Source organism: Leiobunum rupestre, chromosome 5 (genome assembly GCF_980474605.1).
Source record: "Leiobunum rupestre chromosome 5, qqLeiRupe1.1.hap1, whole genome shotgun sequence".
Taxonomy (NCBI): Eukaryota; Metazoa; Arthropoda; class Arachnida; order Opiliones; family Sclerosomatidae; genus Leiobunum; species Leiobunum rupestre.
The window spans coordinates 55,802,608-55,822,320 of record NC_143388.1 but is presented as its reverse complement, the minus strand read 5'-3'; the positions used below and the strand labels follow the sequence as shown (position 1 = coordinate 55,822,320).

Genomic DNA, 19,713 nt, shown 5'->3' with positions numbered 1-19,713 from the left:
GCCAGGTATATCGGTCATTCTTCAGGAGGAGAAGGCATAAATAACCTTGTTAAACTATGATTAAAAGAACAATTTGAAAAAATTCAAAATGACCACGAAAAATTGGGCTCCCTAGTAATGGACGAAATGTCAATTAAGCCTAAGCTATTATATGACCGTAACATGGACACAGTTTTTGGGCAAACTAGTTCTGCCGCTGCAAATGGCATAGATGACACTTTAGCAACACATCTTTTATGTTTTGTGTTTCATGGTATTTCCACAAATGTTCGCTTGCCAGTGGCGTTTTATTTTACTGCAAATACTGATGCTGTCACTTTGGAAGTAATGAAGTGATATAAATCAATCTCTGGCTACAAGTCTCTCTAAGGAGTACGCGGATGATAATGCTCTTATAAATTCGGCAGCAACAATTGATGAGTTAATGAGGGAATTGGAGAAAGAAACACAAAATTTTAAATCCACTTTGAAATCTAGGCGCTTAGTACTAAACGAGGGGAAAACTGAATTTATGATTTTTTGCCCCAATGGAAAATCATTACAACCAGATGACCATAACACGATCGTAGGTACTGAAATCAAGAGGGTATCGTCCTACAAATATCTTCGGGTCATAATAGACGATACACTAACATGGAAACATTACATCGATTACGTCATTAAAAAGACTAACAGTCGGTTAGGTATACTAAGACCGCTACAAGCATCTCTTGACACAGACACCCTAAATATATTATACAAAGCCCTTATACAGCCAATTTTCACCTATGGTGATATTTTTTATAAATCGGAAAGTCAATCCAATTTAAAGAAAATACAAATTGCTCATAATAACGGTGCACGTTTTGTGGCCAGAAAGAAGAAAGGAACCTGAGCTACATATACACGAGACCAATTAAACTGGCTCACACTGAAACAGCTTTATGTTAAAATATCTTGATACTTATGTATAAAGTGTCAAAAAATCGCTGTCCAGAATATCTTTTTGACTTTTTTAGAAATTCTGCTGAAGTTCATAAACACCAAACCCGCGGTTCTAAACTAGACTTTTATTCTGAACATCTAAAAACATCCTTACGTAATAAGAGTTCTAAACATCGTGGTATAAGTTTGTGGAACAATATGAAAAGCGAATTAAAACAAATAGACCATTTTAAACAATTCAGGGAAGATGTGACAAAATATATTATTAGCATGGACATATAATTGTATTGAGACTATATTTCAGAGTTTAAATTCCTTATTTTATTTTTATTTTATTTTTTAAATTAATACTCGGGACCTCTTTGTAAATCAGATTTTTTTTTTCTGAAAGAGACATCCAATAAAGCCTTTTATTATTATTATTATTATTATTATTATTATTGTAGAAGAAAGTGGTTTTGCAGTTTTGCGGTTTGTGGCCGATAATGCCAAAATCAACACAGCTGTTTACAAAATATTTGGAAATTGAACTTTAACTCACGCAATACCGCACCCATTTGACCAAAGACGTAAACTTTTCTTTGCATTCGACCAAAGTCACATCATTAAAAATTTTAGGTCGCTCTTCCTATCAAAAGACATGGTATTTATTGGTCTAGTGATATCATCAAGTTTTATTAAAACACTTTACAACATGCAAAAAGGAAATTTGGTTAAAGCTGTACGCTTCCTAACTAGAAAAGTCGTCTTCCCGAATAACCTTGAAAAAATGAACGTATTACGTGCGGTACAAATATTTTCTCAGCCGTTAACTGCTGCTTTAAGAACTCTTTTACGAATTCACCTTGTAGATGAAGAACAACGGGAAAATTTGGAAGCGACAATTTTCTTTATGGAGAGTGTAAGGAAATGGCATGAAATTCATGATATAGCCAATCGAACAAATGCGATTCATTCTCGCAATGATAATAAATTACCATTTTCTGAGTTAGATGATACACGGCTGGAATGGCTTATAGAATAATAGAAGACTTTCTACCCTTTTTAGCAGTAATTCAGGATAATGCCACAAACAAGATGGAAAGACTATCAGATGAAACTTATGAAGCTGTGCAACTAACAACTAGATCTACAGTTGACTCAATTAAATACCTCCTTGAAAGTGGCTTTCATTATGTCCTAACAAGAAAACTATCCAGTGATGTAGTGGAGATGACTTTTAGTCATTTGCGGCATTCAGGAGGTCATAATGACCAAATGGATGCAAGAGCGGCTACTTTATCCATTGAGAGATCATTGAAAATTGGAATCCTCTGGAAATTCCAATGTTGGAGCAAACAAAAGTCTCAAAGAAAATCTGGAATTCGGTATGTGTTGTAATATTTATATTCAGAAATTTTGTTATGGAATTTAATAATAATTTTTTTTCAGAATTATTGTCTAATAACACGAGATCCTTCAAAAATAAATTGAATAGCAAAATATCTAACCCTGTCAATCTCAGTGTGCAGCCAGTTTTACCATGGGGTTTAATTAATTTGTTAAATTTAATGGAAAAAGTAACCCGGAATGGTAATATTTTGATAATAGAACTATTATAATAAACACGTTGTTGATTTCTCTATTTTATTATTCAGATTTCTGCATGGTAACAATGAGGAATTGTTCGGTTGCTCTAATAGGTGGATATATAGTACGTGTTGCTGAAGAAAATTCAAGTTGCGATGGATGCTTGGAAAAACTAATACAGCTACAGTCCGAAGCACCTCTACTGTATTTAATTAAAGCAAATGATAGAGGCGGGCTTAAATATCCTAGTCGATTATTTATATGTTTACTGGTACTTGTCTTAGATTTCGTAAATTCATCAATCACCCTGTTTTCCCGTCAAAATATTTTAGCAAAATATGTCGAAAAAATATTGCCCCATTTTAAAAAACCTTTGCAGTGTGAATTAGATTGTGGGAATTTAGTTCTTCACAAACTATTATTAGAAAAATTTTTACGACCCTTACTCAACAATTACGCCAAAGATGTTTCGGATGTAAAAGAGAAAGTCAGGAAATATAAGACAAAACCGTTATCTCGAAAACTTTTAAAGATTTAAATACTAGTATTTAAAAAAATTCTTTCAAAAAAGCATGTTCCTATTTTTAAGTGCACTTCATTAGTATGCAGTAAGTTTAACTCAATATGCATATATAAGATATCAAACACTGACAAAAAATTATCTAATTTCAATATCTTAAAGTTATCTTTAAGATATATGTTTTAAATGTGATCAAATTAAGGATTTATGTTCCACTTGGAGAACAGTTTTGATATTTTTCAATTTAACATGTTCCTATTTTTAAGTGTAAAATGAACAAAAAATGCATTAATAAGATATTAAACACCGTGATATTTTAAAAAGTAGTCTAGTGATATTTTAAAAGTAATCTATTTGCAATATTTTAAAATGTAACTTTAAGATATAATATAATATGTTTAAAATGTGTTCAAATATAGAATTGATGTCTAGTGATATTTTAAAAAGTAGTTAGTGATATTTTAAAAAGTAATCTATTTGCAATATTTTAAAAAGTAATCTATTTGCAATATTTTAAAAAGTAATCTATTTGCAATATTTTAAAAAGTAATCTATTTGCAATATTTTAAAAAGTAATCTATTTGCAATATTTTAAAAAGTAATCTATTTCCAATATTTTAAAAAGTTATCTATTTGCAATATTTTAAAAAGTTATCTATTTGCAATATTTTAAAATGCAACTTTTAAGATATAATAATAATGTTTAAAATGTGTTCAAATATAGAATTGATGTCAAAATTGTAAAATGGTTAGATTCAACAAGTTCCTATTTTTAACAAACCCTGATAAAAATGTCTAATATTTTCAAAATTGTCTTTAAAGAGAAAATGACAGATAATATCCATATTAATTTTTCAAAAATAAAGTTTAATTTTGAGGATTAGAAACGGCGTAATTGCTTATTTTCATATAAATAATGTATAAATAAGTATAGTAAGCCTACGCCTATATAAAAAAAAAGTTGGCATACATTTTTAGCTTTATGGCAGCTTCCTCTAAATTTCTTGAACCTTTATTGAGCACCCCGAATCTCCTAGTCCATAACACGCCACCGTACGGTTTAATTGAGAACTAAAATTCGGCATGGAGTAAGTAAATTATCTCCCCCTCTCTGAATACCATGCACGGGCTTTGATTAATCTAGGCGGCTATGATAATATCTTGGCAGGGAAAATTTGGCTGTATCATCCCCCACCCCCCTCACCTGTGGCGTGTAGACAGGAAATTTTCAAGCTTTCAAATGAGGGAGTATAGGGAAAATACTGCTTACATTAACTTCTGATATCATTATCATTTTTAACTATAAATTTTGATTAATCTTTACTTTTGTGATAGCTTCATTTAACAGCAAAATGTTTTTTAAATTTCACTTTCAAAAATTAACTGCCCTGGACAGGCCCATAGAGTTACTAGCCCCAGTGACCTAGCCTCAGATCAAAACTACCCTTTGACTAGGGGCCTAAGCTATGATTCCACTTTGCATTTTGATACCGAGTCTGTCCCTCTGAACCCTCTCAAATGAATAGCAAAAATACCTGACATGCAGTTTTATAAATATTTAGGCTTTGTCCATCATCCATGGTCATTATTTCACTCCACTTCTCGCCTATCTTTTCCCCCTCCACTTGATAATTTAAATAGTGGCAGTAGTGGTACAGAAGAACAAATTTATGACAAAGTTCCTAACATTTGGTGGCTCATGGGGAAAATGTTTGCTACATTTTATGGTATAGAGGATAGCAAAGACTCGATCACAATTAGTCATTTCAGGTTACATACAGCCACGTAGTGGCCAACACGAGAAGCTCATAAACTGCTGGATTTTCCTCTGCTAATCAGACACTTGGTACTTACTGTCTGCTTAGAAAAGGCCAATCCAGGGATTATGAGTTTTTAACGTTGGCTGCTTTATGACTTTATGTAAACTGAAAATGGTAATTCAGTAGACCCACATTCACGTACATTTCTTACTATCACCTTTCCTTAGTAGCAAGATGATCAAATACATAATCTCAAAATTTACTAGTCTTTCTGGGTTTCATCGATTTCATAGCTCTTGGAACAATATGGCCTAATGAAATTGGGAACCGTTGCTACATTCAGTCGGTTAAAGGGACTTTCAAGGGAGAGCTGTGTGGGGGCCAACACATTCGTCGAAATTCCGCGAGCAAGGATTTCCCCCCTATAAACTGTACTATAATGTGTACGAGGTCAGTGCCATGCTCGGTTGTTATATTGTCTTCAATGTAAAAACTATACTAAAAATAATAATCCGCTAGGTACGCTGACGGCATACACATCTTTTGCTCATCGTTTAACACAGAAACGTCAACGAATGAGATGGCCGCTATAGCGCGAGAGATGCGCGAAACATCAAAGTTGGCCGTGGTGGGGGTTGAAGTCCATTTAAAATACGTCATTCGGTGGCCGTTCGTCATATTTACAAACATACACTCTTATGGCGTTTCAGTGACGTTTTTGAATCGACCCCTCACAGCTGACTTGAAAGTCCCTTTAGTTTCCTTCTTTCACCTTGTTCGAACTGAGTGACCAGGCCCTACAATGGCCACCAGAAAAAATGCCGATTTATATTCTAATTATAATAGTATCATCATAGAACAGTAAAAAAAATACCGAAATAAAAACTTCTTCGGCTTCCTGAATGATCGCTATTCTGGACCATCCAAATTTCTGGAAGAGCTTAATTCGTGTTGGATTGTGAATAGTAGCTGATGGATGCGTTCGAAAGAACGTTGGAAATCGTTTCCGGTTCGACAAAGCTGGAGAACTGGAGCCATATGAGATCTGAAAAATATGCATATATTTAATTGAAAAACAATTTTTATCGTGAAATAATGCATTTAATTCAATCGTAAAACCACTTTTTCAATCGAGATTGAAACACCCAAAGATGGAGATTTTCAATACAATATTCATCAATGCAGTTTGGAATGCAATTGAGATTACGATTTGGCTAATAAAAAAAATTTTGCCACAATGTAATAAAATCTACAGAAAATATAGAAAAGGTATAACAAATGTGAAAACATTTTTGGTCGATGCATGAAGTACCATGAGACGATAAATAGGCTGCTTTTCTATATTTTATTTCTAAATAAATCTCTCCTGATGCGCGTCATTTTATTACAAATCATGCAATAGTGGTAAGAATTCCTACTTCTACTCAAACCCACTCATTTATATTAGCGGCTCAATCCAGAAAATGATTAAATTTCTTTCAAAATTTAGCCTATTTCTTTGTTGTTTTACTACTATTAAAACAAGTAATAAATTGCGGCTCTAAGTAAAAATAATTGATAATTTAGGTTCAGGTATAAAATTATGTGTAACATTTGAGTGGCCTTCCCCCTCGCCCGTGTAACATTTAGTAACGCTTTTACAAACTACTTCGTTTCGTAATTTGTGTACGACCTCTTAGGTTACAAAATTTTTAAAGCTTCATGTACTATACCAATTAAGTATATTAATACTGCTACCCTCTAAATGCACTACATATTGTTCTCCAGTGACGAACTTGTTTTTAGAGTTATTTAGAAGGTATAGAAACTACCACAAGTTCATAATTGTTCTCCAGTGACGAACTTGTTTTCAGAGATATTTCGAAGGTATAGAAACTACCACAAGTTCATAATTGTTCTCCAGTGACGAACTGGTTTTTAGAGATATTTCGAAGGTATAGAAACTACCACAAGTTCATAATTAGATTTCACATCGGTAAAGATATTTAAACGTAATAATAATAATAATAATACATAATTTAGTCCAGGTTTAATGGAAACACTCTTATCCCTATCCCTCTATTTTTTAACGATTGTATTGTTGTTTAGCACCGTAGCCGGTGCTAGAATTAAACTTTGGTTTCTGCTTGATGATGCTCAAAAATTGTTGTTTTAAGGTAAATTTAATATAATATTTATATTACTATATTACTTTTGTCATGAAAATATTCAAAATCATGCCTTAAGAAAACTAAGCGTTGGAAGTTGACTGACTCTTTATTTGCTTTTATATTTTTAAATTAAGCCTAGGTTTAGCCTAGTTTACCTTAATTGAAATAAAATTTTCAAATGTTAATTATTAATTATTTTGATTTTTATTGTTAGGATGTCTTGCTCAATTTATAATTGCCCCTCCAATAAGAAGAGATCAGTTGAAAAACCTTTTTCGGGCTAGAGTTAAAAATCAACTTGAAGAATGGGGTAATTTAGATGAAAGACATTCTTAACCATTCACAGCTAAACCACAGATTAGTCATAAATAATGGCCCATTACTAGAGTCTAGAGCCACCTGAATTTTATTTTGAATAATTAAAGCAACTGTCGACTCTATCATTTCCAGTTTTTGCCACGTGTATTATGAGAAGGCCCCTTTTATTAGTGATGGCTAAGAATCTATCTAATGTTTCGAAAAACGTGAATTTACTGGAGAGTGTGGTGCCATCTATTTATGGCAAAGGAAGCTAAAATTTAAAATAGCCAAATGATAACGTCGTCAGAGAGCCATTGTAGAGTATTATAGTTAAAAAAATTAAAAAAATTAGTACTCTTTGCCGCAGTCAGCAGAACATACGGGTCCCCGCTTCCCTAGCATCTACGAAGGTACAAGAGCTCTAACCTGTGTTACTGTGTAGAAGAGTTGTGGTTTTACCAAAGATAATATAGACCTCGTAAACTAGATTCGAAATCACTGCCTTGCGCGTAGTCAAAAGCGTTTACCAACTTCCTGTCGGAACTCAGAAAAAATCAATTCATAAATAAGCTTCGAGCTTAGGAAATATAGCGCCATCTGCCTTAATATCCGCAAACTAAATATGTGAAAAATAGCAGACACCATTTGAATTTCTAGGTTTTCCGGTTCAACTTTCAGCTGTTATGCACAGAGAATTTTGAACCAGCCGACAGCTTTCTTATATTCAATTTAAACTTCGGTCGGTAGGCGGCGATACTTATGACCAAAATTTAAACTACGCACGAAACCTATAGTTACCATGGCAACTAAAATATCACCCTACAGCAACATACGGAGGCCGATTTTTTCGGAGGTCACGTGTCGGAAGTGGGTAATCGCTTCGTTACAAATCCAACCTGCCAACTACACTTAAAGGGGCTCCAAAGTTCGGTGGCAAAATGTGTGTAAAGTCAGTAAAGTGCGAAATTTACGGTTAACTCTGCCCGCCACTGCCAAGGCCGAGTGGGGGGTTGGGGGGAAGGAAAAGCATGCTCAATTTTCTTTTTTTTTTGCCACCGAACTTTGGAGCCCCTTTAATTTTAAAGCATTAAAACACAGATATCATAGATTGTTTCTAGTGAGGGCAGCGCAAGGAAACTTGGCTCAGTTCTCTTTAAATAGGTGATTAGTGAAAAGTTTAAATTAAAAACTATTTACCATAACCAAATTCCACATTTTAGCTGCTTCCGCTACAGTAGAGCAGACAATGCTGCATCCACCGAGTAACATCAATTTTTGAGGTGGGTTATAGAGCAAATCGTACATCACACTAGCTCCAAGTCCAGGATTACACTATATCCATAAAAATAAAACTAGAAGTAAGCAGAAATTAATTAATTTAAATAACGTATTATAAATATTTGATAATTGGTATTCTTTGTTTACTTCTGAAGTAATCGAACTATAAAATCGATATGAGGGCCTAATTTGTTAAAGGACCACACCGGCGTTGCAAAAATCCGGGTGAAAATTCAGGAGCTCCTCTAGCTCTTCCGTACTTCATGAACGCAGAGACAGCAAATCATACGTTGGAATTTATCGGACATTCAGTAACCTTCAACTGACACTGAAGCAAGTACCTTTGGTGTAATTGTACTGGCAACTTTCTTCTGTGTCAACGCACTGCCTTTTATATTTTGTCATTGTGTTTTAATTTGATCGGCCCAGGCATTTCTCTCAAAAATTATATTATCTATAACTGTGAAATTTTCAGGATCTACACTACCGGGGGAGGTCGTTGTTATTTGTAATTTTCAGCAAAATCGTGACATTTTTGAATTTATATATTTTAAACGCTAGGTGGTTGACGAAAACTGTCAATGCACAAGTTGTAGAGCATACAGGGAAACTTTAAATTAAATTAGTTTGGTCGGAATGGGTTAATTTTCCACCTATATGTTAGGTCATGAAAACTAACAAGTTGGTAGGTGGACCTGCCTTTTCACAACTAATTGAAAAAGAAACCTATCTAAATTGTAATGTTTGTATTACTGCTAAAAATGAACGTTTTTAAACTACTTTTTATTGGTAATTAATTTTGAGATAAAAAAAACAATTTCCGAAAGTGTTACAAACTTTACAAATGTACCAGTCTTATAATAAATAAGGTTCAATAATTCCACCATCCGCTGCTATACACGGTCACGCGCGATACAGTATATTTTGAAAAGAGCCACGGACCATAGCTCGATTTACGAGTCAAAACGCTGCAATAATTCTCTGGCGCAAGTCTTCTTCCCTAGTGACTGGCTTCTTATAAACTTGCTCCTTCACGGATCCCCACATGAAAAAGTCCGGCGTGGTCAAATCTAGGGATCTACGAGGCCATCGCTCTGGACCGTTCCTTCCAATCCAACGCCCAGGGAACTTGGTTTTTAAGGAATTGTACCACATCTCTATGCTGGTGATGAGTCACACCGTCATGCTGGAACCAAAGGTGTGGGATGTCGACGTTGAAGCGAAATTGGAGGAGCAAACGGTGGAAATTTTAATTTGCATCGGCAAAAGTCCAATCTAAGTCGCCTATCACCATCGTGAAGTGCTTGGTGGAGCTTGGCATGATATGAATGAAAGTTATGGTGGTCAAGGACACCCAAGACGTACGTTAACAAATCTAAATCGGAGTAAGCCATTCTTTAATTCTTATACTTGCTCGAGGGTAGGCGACAAAGTAATCGATGACTGTGTCTTCCTTATTAATGTTATGATGTCCCCGTCTGCGGAATCTGGGATTCATGTTGTCATCATCTTCAAAGTCACGAACAGCACGGAGAATAGTGTGGTGATTTGGTCAACTGTCAGGATATAACTGACTTACTAGACGTACATTTGGATGACCATCAACGTAATATAACTTTACCATTTTGGACCGCATACTTAATAGTTCTTTTTATAAAATAGCTTTGGCCATATTGTTGAAATGTTGCCTCCCCGCTTCAGCTGTGGATCCGTTGTCTCTCCCACTAAAGAGTTTATGAACTCATTCTTAGGCATTGGCTGAACTATTCCAGGGCAACATTTCAACAAGTTGGGCAAGCGTAAAGACATTTTATAAAATCAACTATTACTGTAGTACGTTGAGATAATGATTTTAATATTGGTGACTCCGCACTTTAAATACTTCAATTGCAAAAAAGCTTTTGGAAATTCAGTTGGCATAGACATTTTTGTACATTTCTTAAAATCTCTTTTTCTAATTTTGTAACAATTTCGGAAATTATATTTTTCTCTTTAAATTAATTACCAATAAAAAATTAAGTTTGAAAAACGATCATTTTTAGCAGTCATACAAACATTACAATTTAAATAGTTTTCTTTTTACCACTCTGAGGGGAATATAACCTCGGAGGGGTATTACAATCACCGTGTCTGACTGTCTGGGCTGCAAACGCATTCGCAGTTTTGGGGCAAAGTGCAATCACCGCGTTCGCAGTTTTTCGTATTAATTTTGGTAAAACGTTTTCTAAAACACCTTTATTTTCAAAAGCACATAGCACTTTTTTTTGCAGTTTGTGTACATTATACGGTTACGTGGTTTTAGGAAGTGTCACACTTATGTAACAACATTATACACTTATGGTTTTGCTTACCTTACTCCTAACTTCGTAATTTAATTTCCGTGTTTTCTTATCGGCTTTAAATGTGTGATACATTTTCATTAACGTAGTTACGTTGGTTTTAGATACGCAATGTCATTTAAGGGTTTTATGTGTGCATTATAAGCCAGAAATTGTTAACGGTAGGGTGTTTTCGGTTTTTTATATTCCAATTTTTATTACCGTGGGTATTTGGATTGACTTTTTCTTGATTCCTAAGTATTTGAATTAACTTGTTGCTTGGTTGGGTTATTATTACATATTTTTCTTGTTTTATTTCGTTTATCGAAAGTGCGGATAATGTGAGGGATAATTCATGTCTAATATTTTTTATTTACATTAATTTTTACCGGCTTCGTTGGGTGGTCGTGGTGAGCCCACGTAGTTTTTACCTCTCCGAGGGGAAAAAGTCCCCTAGGAGGGGTTATTATTAGTTTTTTCACTTACAGTTTTTGTTTTCGCTTTAACTTTTGTTTTCCATATATATTTGATTGTTTAAGACCTACAATGGGTTCGTTTTTGTCTCTAAAATAGTTTTTCGCACGTATATATTGTACGTTTCGTGAGCGTTCTAATAATTGTTAATTACCTATCCGAGGGGACTATGTCCAAGAGGAGTTATACACCGTGTCTGTCTGTCTGTGTATCCGTGCAAAGCTTAATCATTGCGTAGCGAATTAATTTGCTGTTGGGTTTGGTTTGGAATTTTTTTTTTCGTTAACGCTCACCGTCGCAACAGTTTTAACTCAGTTTGATTGGATATTTCGTTATTTTTATGTTTATGTGTAGGGTGTGAATGTTGAGTTTGTGTTATGATGGTTGTGTTTGTTGTGTTTGTGTTATGACGGTTGTGGGTGTTGAGCCTGTTGTGTTTGTGTTTGTTGAGTCGGTTGTGTTTGTGTTTGTACGGGCGTTTTCTCTTCGGTTGTGGGTGATGGGTGCGGGGGCTTTCTGTTTGAGTTTGTTGTGTTATGACGGTTGCGTTTGTGTTTGTTGTTTGTTTTTGTTGTGTTTGTGTGTTGGCGTGTACGGGCGTTTTCTCTTCAACTTCTTCTTACTGACTTCTGGAACTGACCGAGTGCTGAGTGTTATAGCAACCTCTCAACGTCTAATGGCAGGGTCTCCGCCAATTGTTCATGGCATTCGTCTTAGTATCAATTTGCGATTTATTGGCGTCGGACGTGAATCGAACCCGGGTCTGCTGCGTGCAAGAGAATTACTCAAACTACTGAGCCACCGACGCTTGCTAAATTATGGTGTTTTTCTAAAACAGCTTTGGCGAAAGTGTTTTAAGCAGTTTTAAATTTATTAACGTCAATTTTTCCATTTTATTTTTTTGATATGTATAAAATTGTCCAATGTGGAAATTGATCAATTTGTAGTTAGATACGATCGCCGTCAGGAATCGAACCCGGGGCACATTCTTATGAAGCGGACGTTTCACCGATGAGCCATTGACGTCTTCATCTTTGAAGTTTAAATACCAGTAAAACCGGAATAAAAATAAATTTAATATTTGTTTGGGTGGGAAGATTATAAACACCTTACGTAGATGTTTATTTTGTTTTTGTTTCTGTTACCTTAATGTTTGATATTGCATTGGGTGTAGTATAACGTTACTTCTGAGTATTTTGAATGTGTGTGACGTTGAGACAAGGCTAACTATGTTAAAGCTTTGTTATAAAAAAAATGTTTCAATCACGTTACTTAAAACTTGGCCATTAGCTTGAAACTCTTTAAGCTGCAACCTGATACACAGAGAATTGGCACCATTTTACTAGCGCACAGCTCGCGTAGGAATATCACTCTTAGTTCTAAGCCGCCTCACACGGTAGCGCTCGAGTATCTCGATTTTTATGACGTATTTTCCGACTCCCTCTTCGTTTCTCTTTTTTATTTTAGGACAAATTCTAATTAATTACTATACAGTTCTGACACACTTTTGGGTCTTATGTTACTTTTGATGTTATCAATGTCGTTTTCTTTACTCGTTATTTGTTTACGTATGAAAATTTAAAGGTCAAATCTTGTTTTAGCTCAGTCAGCAGATAAGATGGTTAAAGGTTAGTTTTTTGTAATTTATTTCGGTTTTTTCAGTCGTATATTTTTATCTGTGCTTAGCGTATTAGTTTCCAAGCGTAATAGTTCATTTATGAAGAAAATATCGAGTTAGATACATCGTGCTCTTACGTTGTTCTGGTTTTTAACTGGGTCGTCATTACTTCGTAATTCATTTTAAACGCTTTCTCGACTGATTAAGATGTTTAATGCAGTTCATCAACTGGGTTCGTTTGTTTTTATTTATAAAGAGCCCTAACTATTCCGTCTACGGTCATTTATTGATATACGAGCTGTCGTTTAGTCAAGTGGCTTTCTGTGCTTTGTGAATGGTAAGTTTTTCGCTTCTTGTTAATTAATTTTTTATTGGTGTGGATATTTGGACATCTACGATTCCTAATGCAGTCCTTGATTTCCTGGGTGTGCGAGTCATTATATGATATTGGAAATTGTACGGTATTGGTCTTTATCATGCGGTATGTGTCACAACGTCAACCGGAAGTCTACGAGTCGTCCACTACCAGATGTCGAATATAGCAATTCTACGGTATCTTCATCAAGGGCGAGTGTTGAATTAAAATGAGCGTTAAAGATGCGGCAAGTATTTCGTAAGCGAGAAAAATACAAATACCCTCTGTAGATATTTCTTTCATTAAAATTTACTTCGTATTATATATAACTGATAAACTTGTACTGTAAATAGGGTTAAAATCAATTGTGCATTGTTTTAGTACGTCTAACTCGCTGTTGTAACTACTTAATTTATATTATTCTGAATATATTAAACTCGGTTGTTTCGTCTCAATTATTTTAATGAAAATTAGAATTTTATACCGGGCTGGATTGAACTGGGATAACGTTTTTAGTAAATAACTCTGAATTGCGGCGACATCTTTAAGGGTCATCTCGAGAAATTAATACCACTAGGGACAATTCTTCCGAGGAGAGGTATATTTTGGCTTTCCAACTTGTTTCGTATTTTCTATTTCTCATTTTTGTTGCTTTGTTAATTTAATAACGTTTTCGGTCTAAAGTGGGTTTTTGGTTCTATTGATATTTGAAATTTGTTTAAGGCAATAACATGTATAATATTTATTTTAATCATAATAAAAATATTCTACTGGTCGGGATAGAACCGGGATTACGTTTTTAGGAGGACGCTCTGAATATGGCGAAATACCGTTGAGTACCGTGTCCTGTATTTAATACGCCCTAGGGCAAATTCTCCTGAGGAGAGGTATATTTTGGCTTGCCAACTTGTTAAATTAGTTGTGAAAAGGCAGGGCCACCTACTACCAAATTGTTATTTTTCATGACAAATTGACCTATTCCGACCAAATCAATTTCATTTAAGGCTTTCGGGTTTGATCTACAACTTGTTCATTGACAATTTTCATCTACCACTTAGCGTTAAAAAATTAAATTCCAAAACCGTGAACAAAGCCACAATTTTTCAGAAATTTACAAATAACATCCTTAAAATTTCACATTTCTAGGTAATATAGGTTTTGAATAAAATTCCTAGGGCAAACAAATTAAGTTCTCTGACAATGATCTGTAGAATGTATATTTTACTATTTAATATTAAAAAATTTTGTAACTTCATATCTATAACTATAAGTCTTAAAGTTTGTCCTTTTATTTATTTGTATGCCATGTTCCTAAAACTCGAGAACGGTTAGTTCTAGAGCTTTGAAATTTTAACTAAATGTTCAGGGCCTGATTTCCAACTAAACGCGCCTAATTCCAAATACCTGACATGGTTATTAATCTAATTCAATTTCATTATTTTACTCATTTTATTTTACTCGACTTTGGACTTTCGCCTCTTTGCTCCCCTTATCTATTTTCCGGCTGGTCTCGGCTTTCAATTTTTTTCTTACTTCCACCCCTTTTCTTCCCTTATCTATTTAGGATCTATGTTTTATTTAATGTCGCGTGGTCACGCCGTTATTTGTTTTAAAACGTCGCCCGGTTTGTTTTCCTCTCTTGAGTTCCTTGCGCCCGTCCCGACCTTTAAGCATTTTAAACGGGTTAGTGTGAAATTCGTAGAAGGGGAGTCAGTGTGAAAGAAAGGGACTTCGTAGAAGGGGAGTGTATTGTTTCTAGCTTAACCAGTTAACTGAGCTTAGTTCGACATAATGACTAGACACTGAGTAGAGCTAGATAATGTTTATTCATCGACTGCACAAAACACTCTAGTCAATATTACAATATTAAGGAACGAAGTAACCTTGGTATGTTTACATTCAGCGTCATTTTTTATCTTATCTATTGCAGGTCTAAATATTACTTTTTATACAGTTTATTTATTAATCGAATGTTTTTCCGATAACGCTACAGGGAGTTAGTGTGAAAGAAAGGGACTTCGTAGAAGGGGAGGTTTAGTTGCGATTTTTAAGTAGTTCAGGACTTTTTGCTACGCGTGTTACGTGTGTTAGGTTTTTGCTACGCGTGATACGTGTGTTAGGTTTTTGCTACGCATGTTACGTGTGTTAGGTTTTTGCAACGCGTGTTACGTGTGTTAGGTTTTTGCTACGCGTGATACGTGTGTTAGGTTTTTGCTACACGTGTTACGTGTGTTAGGTTTTTGCAACGCGTGTTACGTTTTTGCTACGCGCGTTACGTGTGTTAGGTTTTTGCTACGCGTGTTGCGTTTTTGCTACCGCTTTTGCTACGCGTGATGCGTTTTTGCTACGCATGTTGCGTTTTTGCTACAGCGTTTACCTTTCTTACGTACAATCAGATCTAATTCATTAAAACTAAGACCACGGGCGAAGCCAGGTACTAAAGCTAGTTTATTTATATTTTCTCAATTCTCCCCAGTTATCGTACAATTTGGGGTATCGTACGGTGTGCTATCGTACATCGTACGGACGCTCAAATTATCGTACGGTTGGTAACGCTGGACCCCAAATCCAAAAATAAACAAAAAACGCCCGAGCGAGCACTAAGCTATAACCAAGACGTAGTGGTGGGGGCAAGATTCTTTTACGGAGAATATTCGTGGGGGGATCCATGGATCCGTTTGATTAATCCATGGGGCATCCATAGCTTGACTACCTGGGGAGGGGAAACGATAGGGGAAAGAAATTTCAATAGTGGAGGTATATTTGATTTCGATTTTAGTTTCACATCGAAGTGACACTATTGCTAAGGACGGAATTTCGTGGAAAGCGACGACATGGTAGATGAAGCTATACATCGAGCAGTTAGTTTGGCGGGAAGTTTGAAATAAACGATGTCGTCGGCGTTGTCGTTAAGTGTTGTATGTTTGTTTATTGTCGTGTCGGGAAATTTGGAAGTTCGGAGACAACATTGAGCAGTTAGTTGGGCGGGAAGTTTGAATTAAACAATGTCGTCGGCGTTGTGGAAAGCCAAGGGCGTATTTAAGGGGGGGTTTTGGGGGTTCAAACCCCAACCGAAATGCTGATGACTGGGGGGGGGTGCCTAATAAAAATCAGTGAAACTTCCGTCAGCACCCCCCCTTGAAATTTTCCGTCAAAACCCCCCTGAAACAAAATCCTGGATACGCCCTTGTGGAAAGCGACGACATGGTAGATGGAGCTACACATCGAGCAAGTTTGAATTAATCAATTTCTTTCGATATGTTTTAATAGAAATATTATAATAGGAATATTTCTCGACATTGTAAATTAATTATAATTACTTATTTTCTAAGCTATATCAATAATTAAAAGAAAAATAATTAAAAATGTAATAGGATTAGTTTGGCGGGAAGTTTGAATTAGACAATTTCTTTCGATATGCTAGAATAGGATTATAATTGGCGGGATGTTTGAATTAGATAATTTCTTTCGATATGCTAGAATAGGATTATAATTGGCGGGATGTTTGAATTAGACAATTTCTTTCGATATGCTAGAATAGGATTATAATTGGCGGGATGTTTGAATTAGATCATTTCTTTCGATATGATATAATAGGAATTTTTTTTGACGTTGTAAATTAATTAGATTGGATTATTATTGCACGTAGTAAGACATCGAAGGTAGATTAACTATTTCACCTTTGATACTTTGCGTCGATGTGAAACTAATATTCCGGCTGGGCTGACTTGTTGGTTTTACTTTTACTTCTAAATAGTCAGCCGTTGAAGCGACTACTCCACGCGTATGCCTAAAGTTCTTACTAGCGGAAACGAGGGGGTAGTCATTCGTAAGTATTTTGTACAGCTGATTACTGATTTTCGGAAAATAATCGGTGATTATCAGTGATTGGTCAGAATTTTTCGGTGATTTACAGTGATTACTCACAGTTTTTCGGTGATTTCCGGTGATTATTTTAAGTGAATTCCCGTGATTACCTATGATTTGTACACCTGATTACTTAAGTGACTACCTCCTCGGGCGGAAATCAAATCAATCATAGTTATTGAACTTTAAACATGCTCTGTCGCTCAAGTTCGAGTTTTGTCACTTTTGTAGTTAGGAAACGCTTAAAAATAAAAAAATAAAAAAATCCCCATCCGACCCGACCCGGTTTTTTGGGTTTTTTTCTCTTCTCGACCCTGATTCAAATGGCACCCCGTATGATCACTAGTTTATGGTGATGATAGAGCGTACGCGCAGCTTTTCACGTAAATAAAGTTTGGAAACTTACTCCTCGAATGTATACACTCTTTTACGAGCGTATCGTACTCCACCCCCCTTTACAATCTCCCATGTGGCGGCCACCACGGCCGAACTACCCATGCCTTCACTATTGACGCATTCACATATTGCCTACAGGGAAATATTCAAAAAGGGGCGAAATCCACCCGAGGTACCTTCCTATTTAATTATGTTTGAGGTAGATGGCGACACTATAAAGTTTATGAAAAATAAACTTTTTTAAAAAGTTATTAATTAATTACTAAATTATAGTACTTTCAATTCTTATTAAAAATATATAATTTTTGTGATTTAAATTAACAATTAATTTTAACAGAAGTTAACACTCTCTGCGATAGATGGGACTATAATACGATTTTAAAATATCCAATCAGGGAAGAGAATTTTGTATTTTAAATCTCGACAAAACCGTTCTCCACTAAAACTAAAAACTTTCAACCAATCATTGAAAATCAAAATTATGACGCCATGTTGCTATCAGAGCCCCATCTACTAACAAATAACGCCATCACCACGTTACCTCGGATGAATTTTACCCCTTTAAAGTCGTCTTTGTCCGTTATAAATTGTAAATCGATCTATTGAAATTTATTCCTCAAATGGGTCCCCTCCCCAGGTAGTCAAGCTATGGATTCCCCCACGAATATTATCCGTACAATGTTTTAGAAAATTACTACATTACGACTGCACTATATTTTCTAAAAGTCTGTTGAACATTCAAAGGGGTCTACGAAGCAGAGGCATAGCCAAGCGGGACACGGGGGCACATACCCCACCAACACGTATGGGTGTACAATTAGTTTTTTTAATCGTGTGCCCTCGACCTCCCTGAGCCAAAATCCAGGCTATGCTACTGGTCTCAAGATAATGAAATTATGTGAAAAGAGAGATGAATATTTCTCCCGTGTAATAAACTTCTGGTGTAACCGATAGTTTCCACTAAATATTACGAATTCACAGTTGTACTTAATTAATGTACAACACTTTACCTCACTGTCATTCCAGTGTATCCTCAATCGGTAACCGGGCAAAAGACTACGGTCGTTGTTGACGTCCTTTAGAGCCATGAGGGCGGCGGGTAAGCATCCTTGTCCTCCGAGCCACCCGCCCGTGCCTCGAATCGGGAAAATAGCGGCGATATGCAAGTCCACATCGTCGTCGTCGACGTAAATCGCCGTCGTTGAGACTCCATAACACGCGAACAGAAACAAAAACAAAGCCACTCTTTTGCAAAACAATCTCTTCTCCATATTCCTCGGCGATATGACTAAGAATTCTAAAATATGATATATATCCATAAAGGTCGAGGAAAAGAATGTCGAATCCCCATTGCCGCCTTCTCCTTTTGCGTCCGCGGGTAGTCTCGCGCCTTTCACGCAGGCTGCAATCAATAAATCTGCGCATTTGGCCTGCTTCGCGCTTTACAAAAAGCAGTATTCCCAGGGAATTTGTATCGATTTGTAAATGGCAGAGCGCCGCTATCCGGAGCAGATAAAAATAATTTAAAACAATTCCGATATCTGTTAGTGACGTGGAAATAACGCCCAGAAGTAAAATAATCAAACTTTACCAAAGTAATGCAAACTTAAACACATAATCGATGCTTTTTTTGTAATATGAAACCAACGCCATCAGGTCGAAATGAAACCCAATTTCTAATTTCGACAAAAGACTTTAGATATTTACAAAAATAAAAACTAAAACATAAAAGCAATTATGAATTTCAACAGTATCTAATTTGCGCACCATTAAATTAATTGGAAATGCCTAAACAGAATTTGTAGTAGTATTTTCCAAGTTAACAAAGGGATATCGGTTGTACGGTACGTCCCATAGAGTATTTTATTTCTATTAAATAATAATTAATACTTAAATTTAAATCATTTTTGGATCAAACCTAACGTCGTTCAACATTTAATTTATTAATATAATTATATATAATATAATAATATTTTCTGTAATTTATGTTATTGACCAATTTACAATCGAACCAATCAACACGAGGGGTACCTATAAGTACCGCCTTTTTGATTTCGACGCTAGTGACATCTATGGAAAAAAGAGCTACTTCACGTCGACCGCCACTTGCTTTAATATTTTGATAGATCCAAACCTATTGAAAATTTTGTATTAGCTGTTTAAACCCCTAAAAGTTCTTAATAA

General features: G+C 35.5%; 2 protein-coding genes across 3 annotated transcripts in view; one reads left to right on the top strand and one right to left on the bottom strand.

Moving 5' to 3' along the window:
* GABA-B-R1 (gamma-aminobutyric acid type B receptor subunit 1) overlaps positions 1-18,926 on the bottom strand; it is a 38,567-nt gene extending 19,641 nt beyond the window's left edge. Inside the window, exons 1-3 of one of the 2 annotated variants that reach the window (XM_090175212.1) lie at positions 18,540-18,926; positions 8,421-8,555; positions 5,648-5,818 (exon numbers count right to left, since the gene is read on the bottom strand). In XM_090175212.1, coding sequence (XP_090031338.1) covers positions 5,648-5,818; positions 8,421-8,555; positions 18,540-18,848 — 615 coding nt within the window. In that variant the 5' untranslated portion in view covers positions 18,849-18,926. Of the gene's footprint in view, positions 1-5,647; positions 5,819-8,420; positions 8,556-8,648; positions 8,799-18,539 lie in introns of those variants that run through there. The other variant, XM_090175214.1, reaches the window with a different exon arrangement.
* LOC149945336 (uncharacterized) lies at positions 1,619-2,440 on the top strand. Its single transcript, XM_090175586.1, has 3 exons — positions 1,619-1,825; positions 1,984-2,291; positions 2,356-2,440. The coding sequence occupies exons 1-3, from the start codon at positions 1,619-1,621 to the stop codon at positions 2,366-2,368; spliced, it is 528 nt and encodes a 175-aa protein (XP_090031712.1). The 3' UTR covers positions 2,369-2,440.
* Positions 18,927-19,713: the final 787 nt, after the last annotated feature.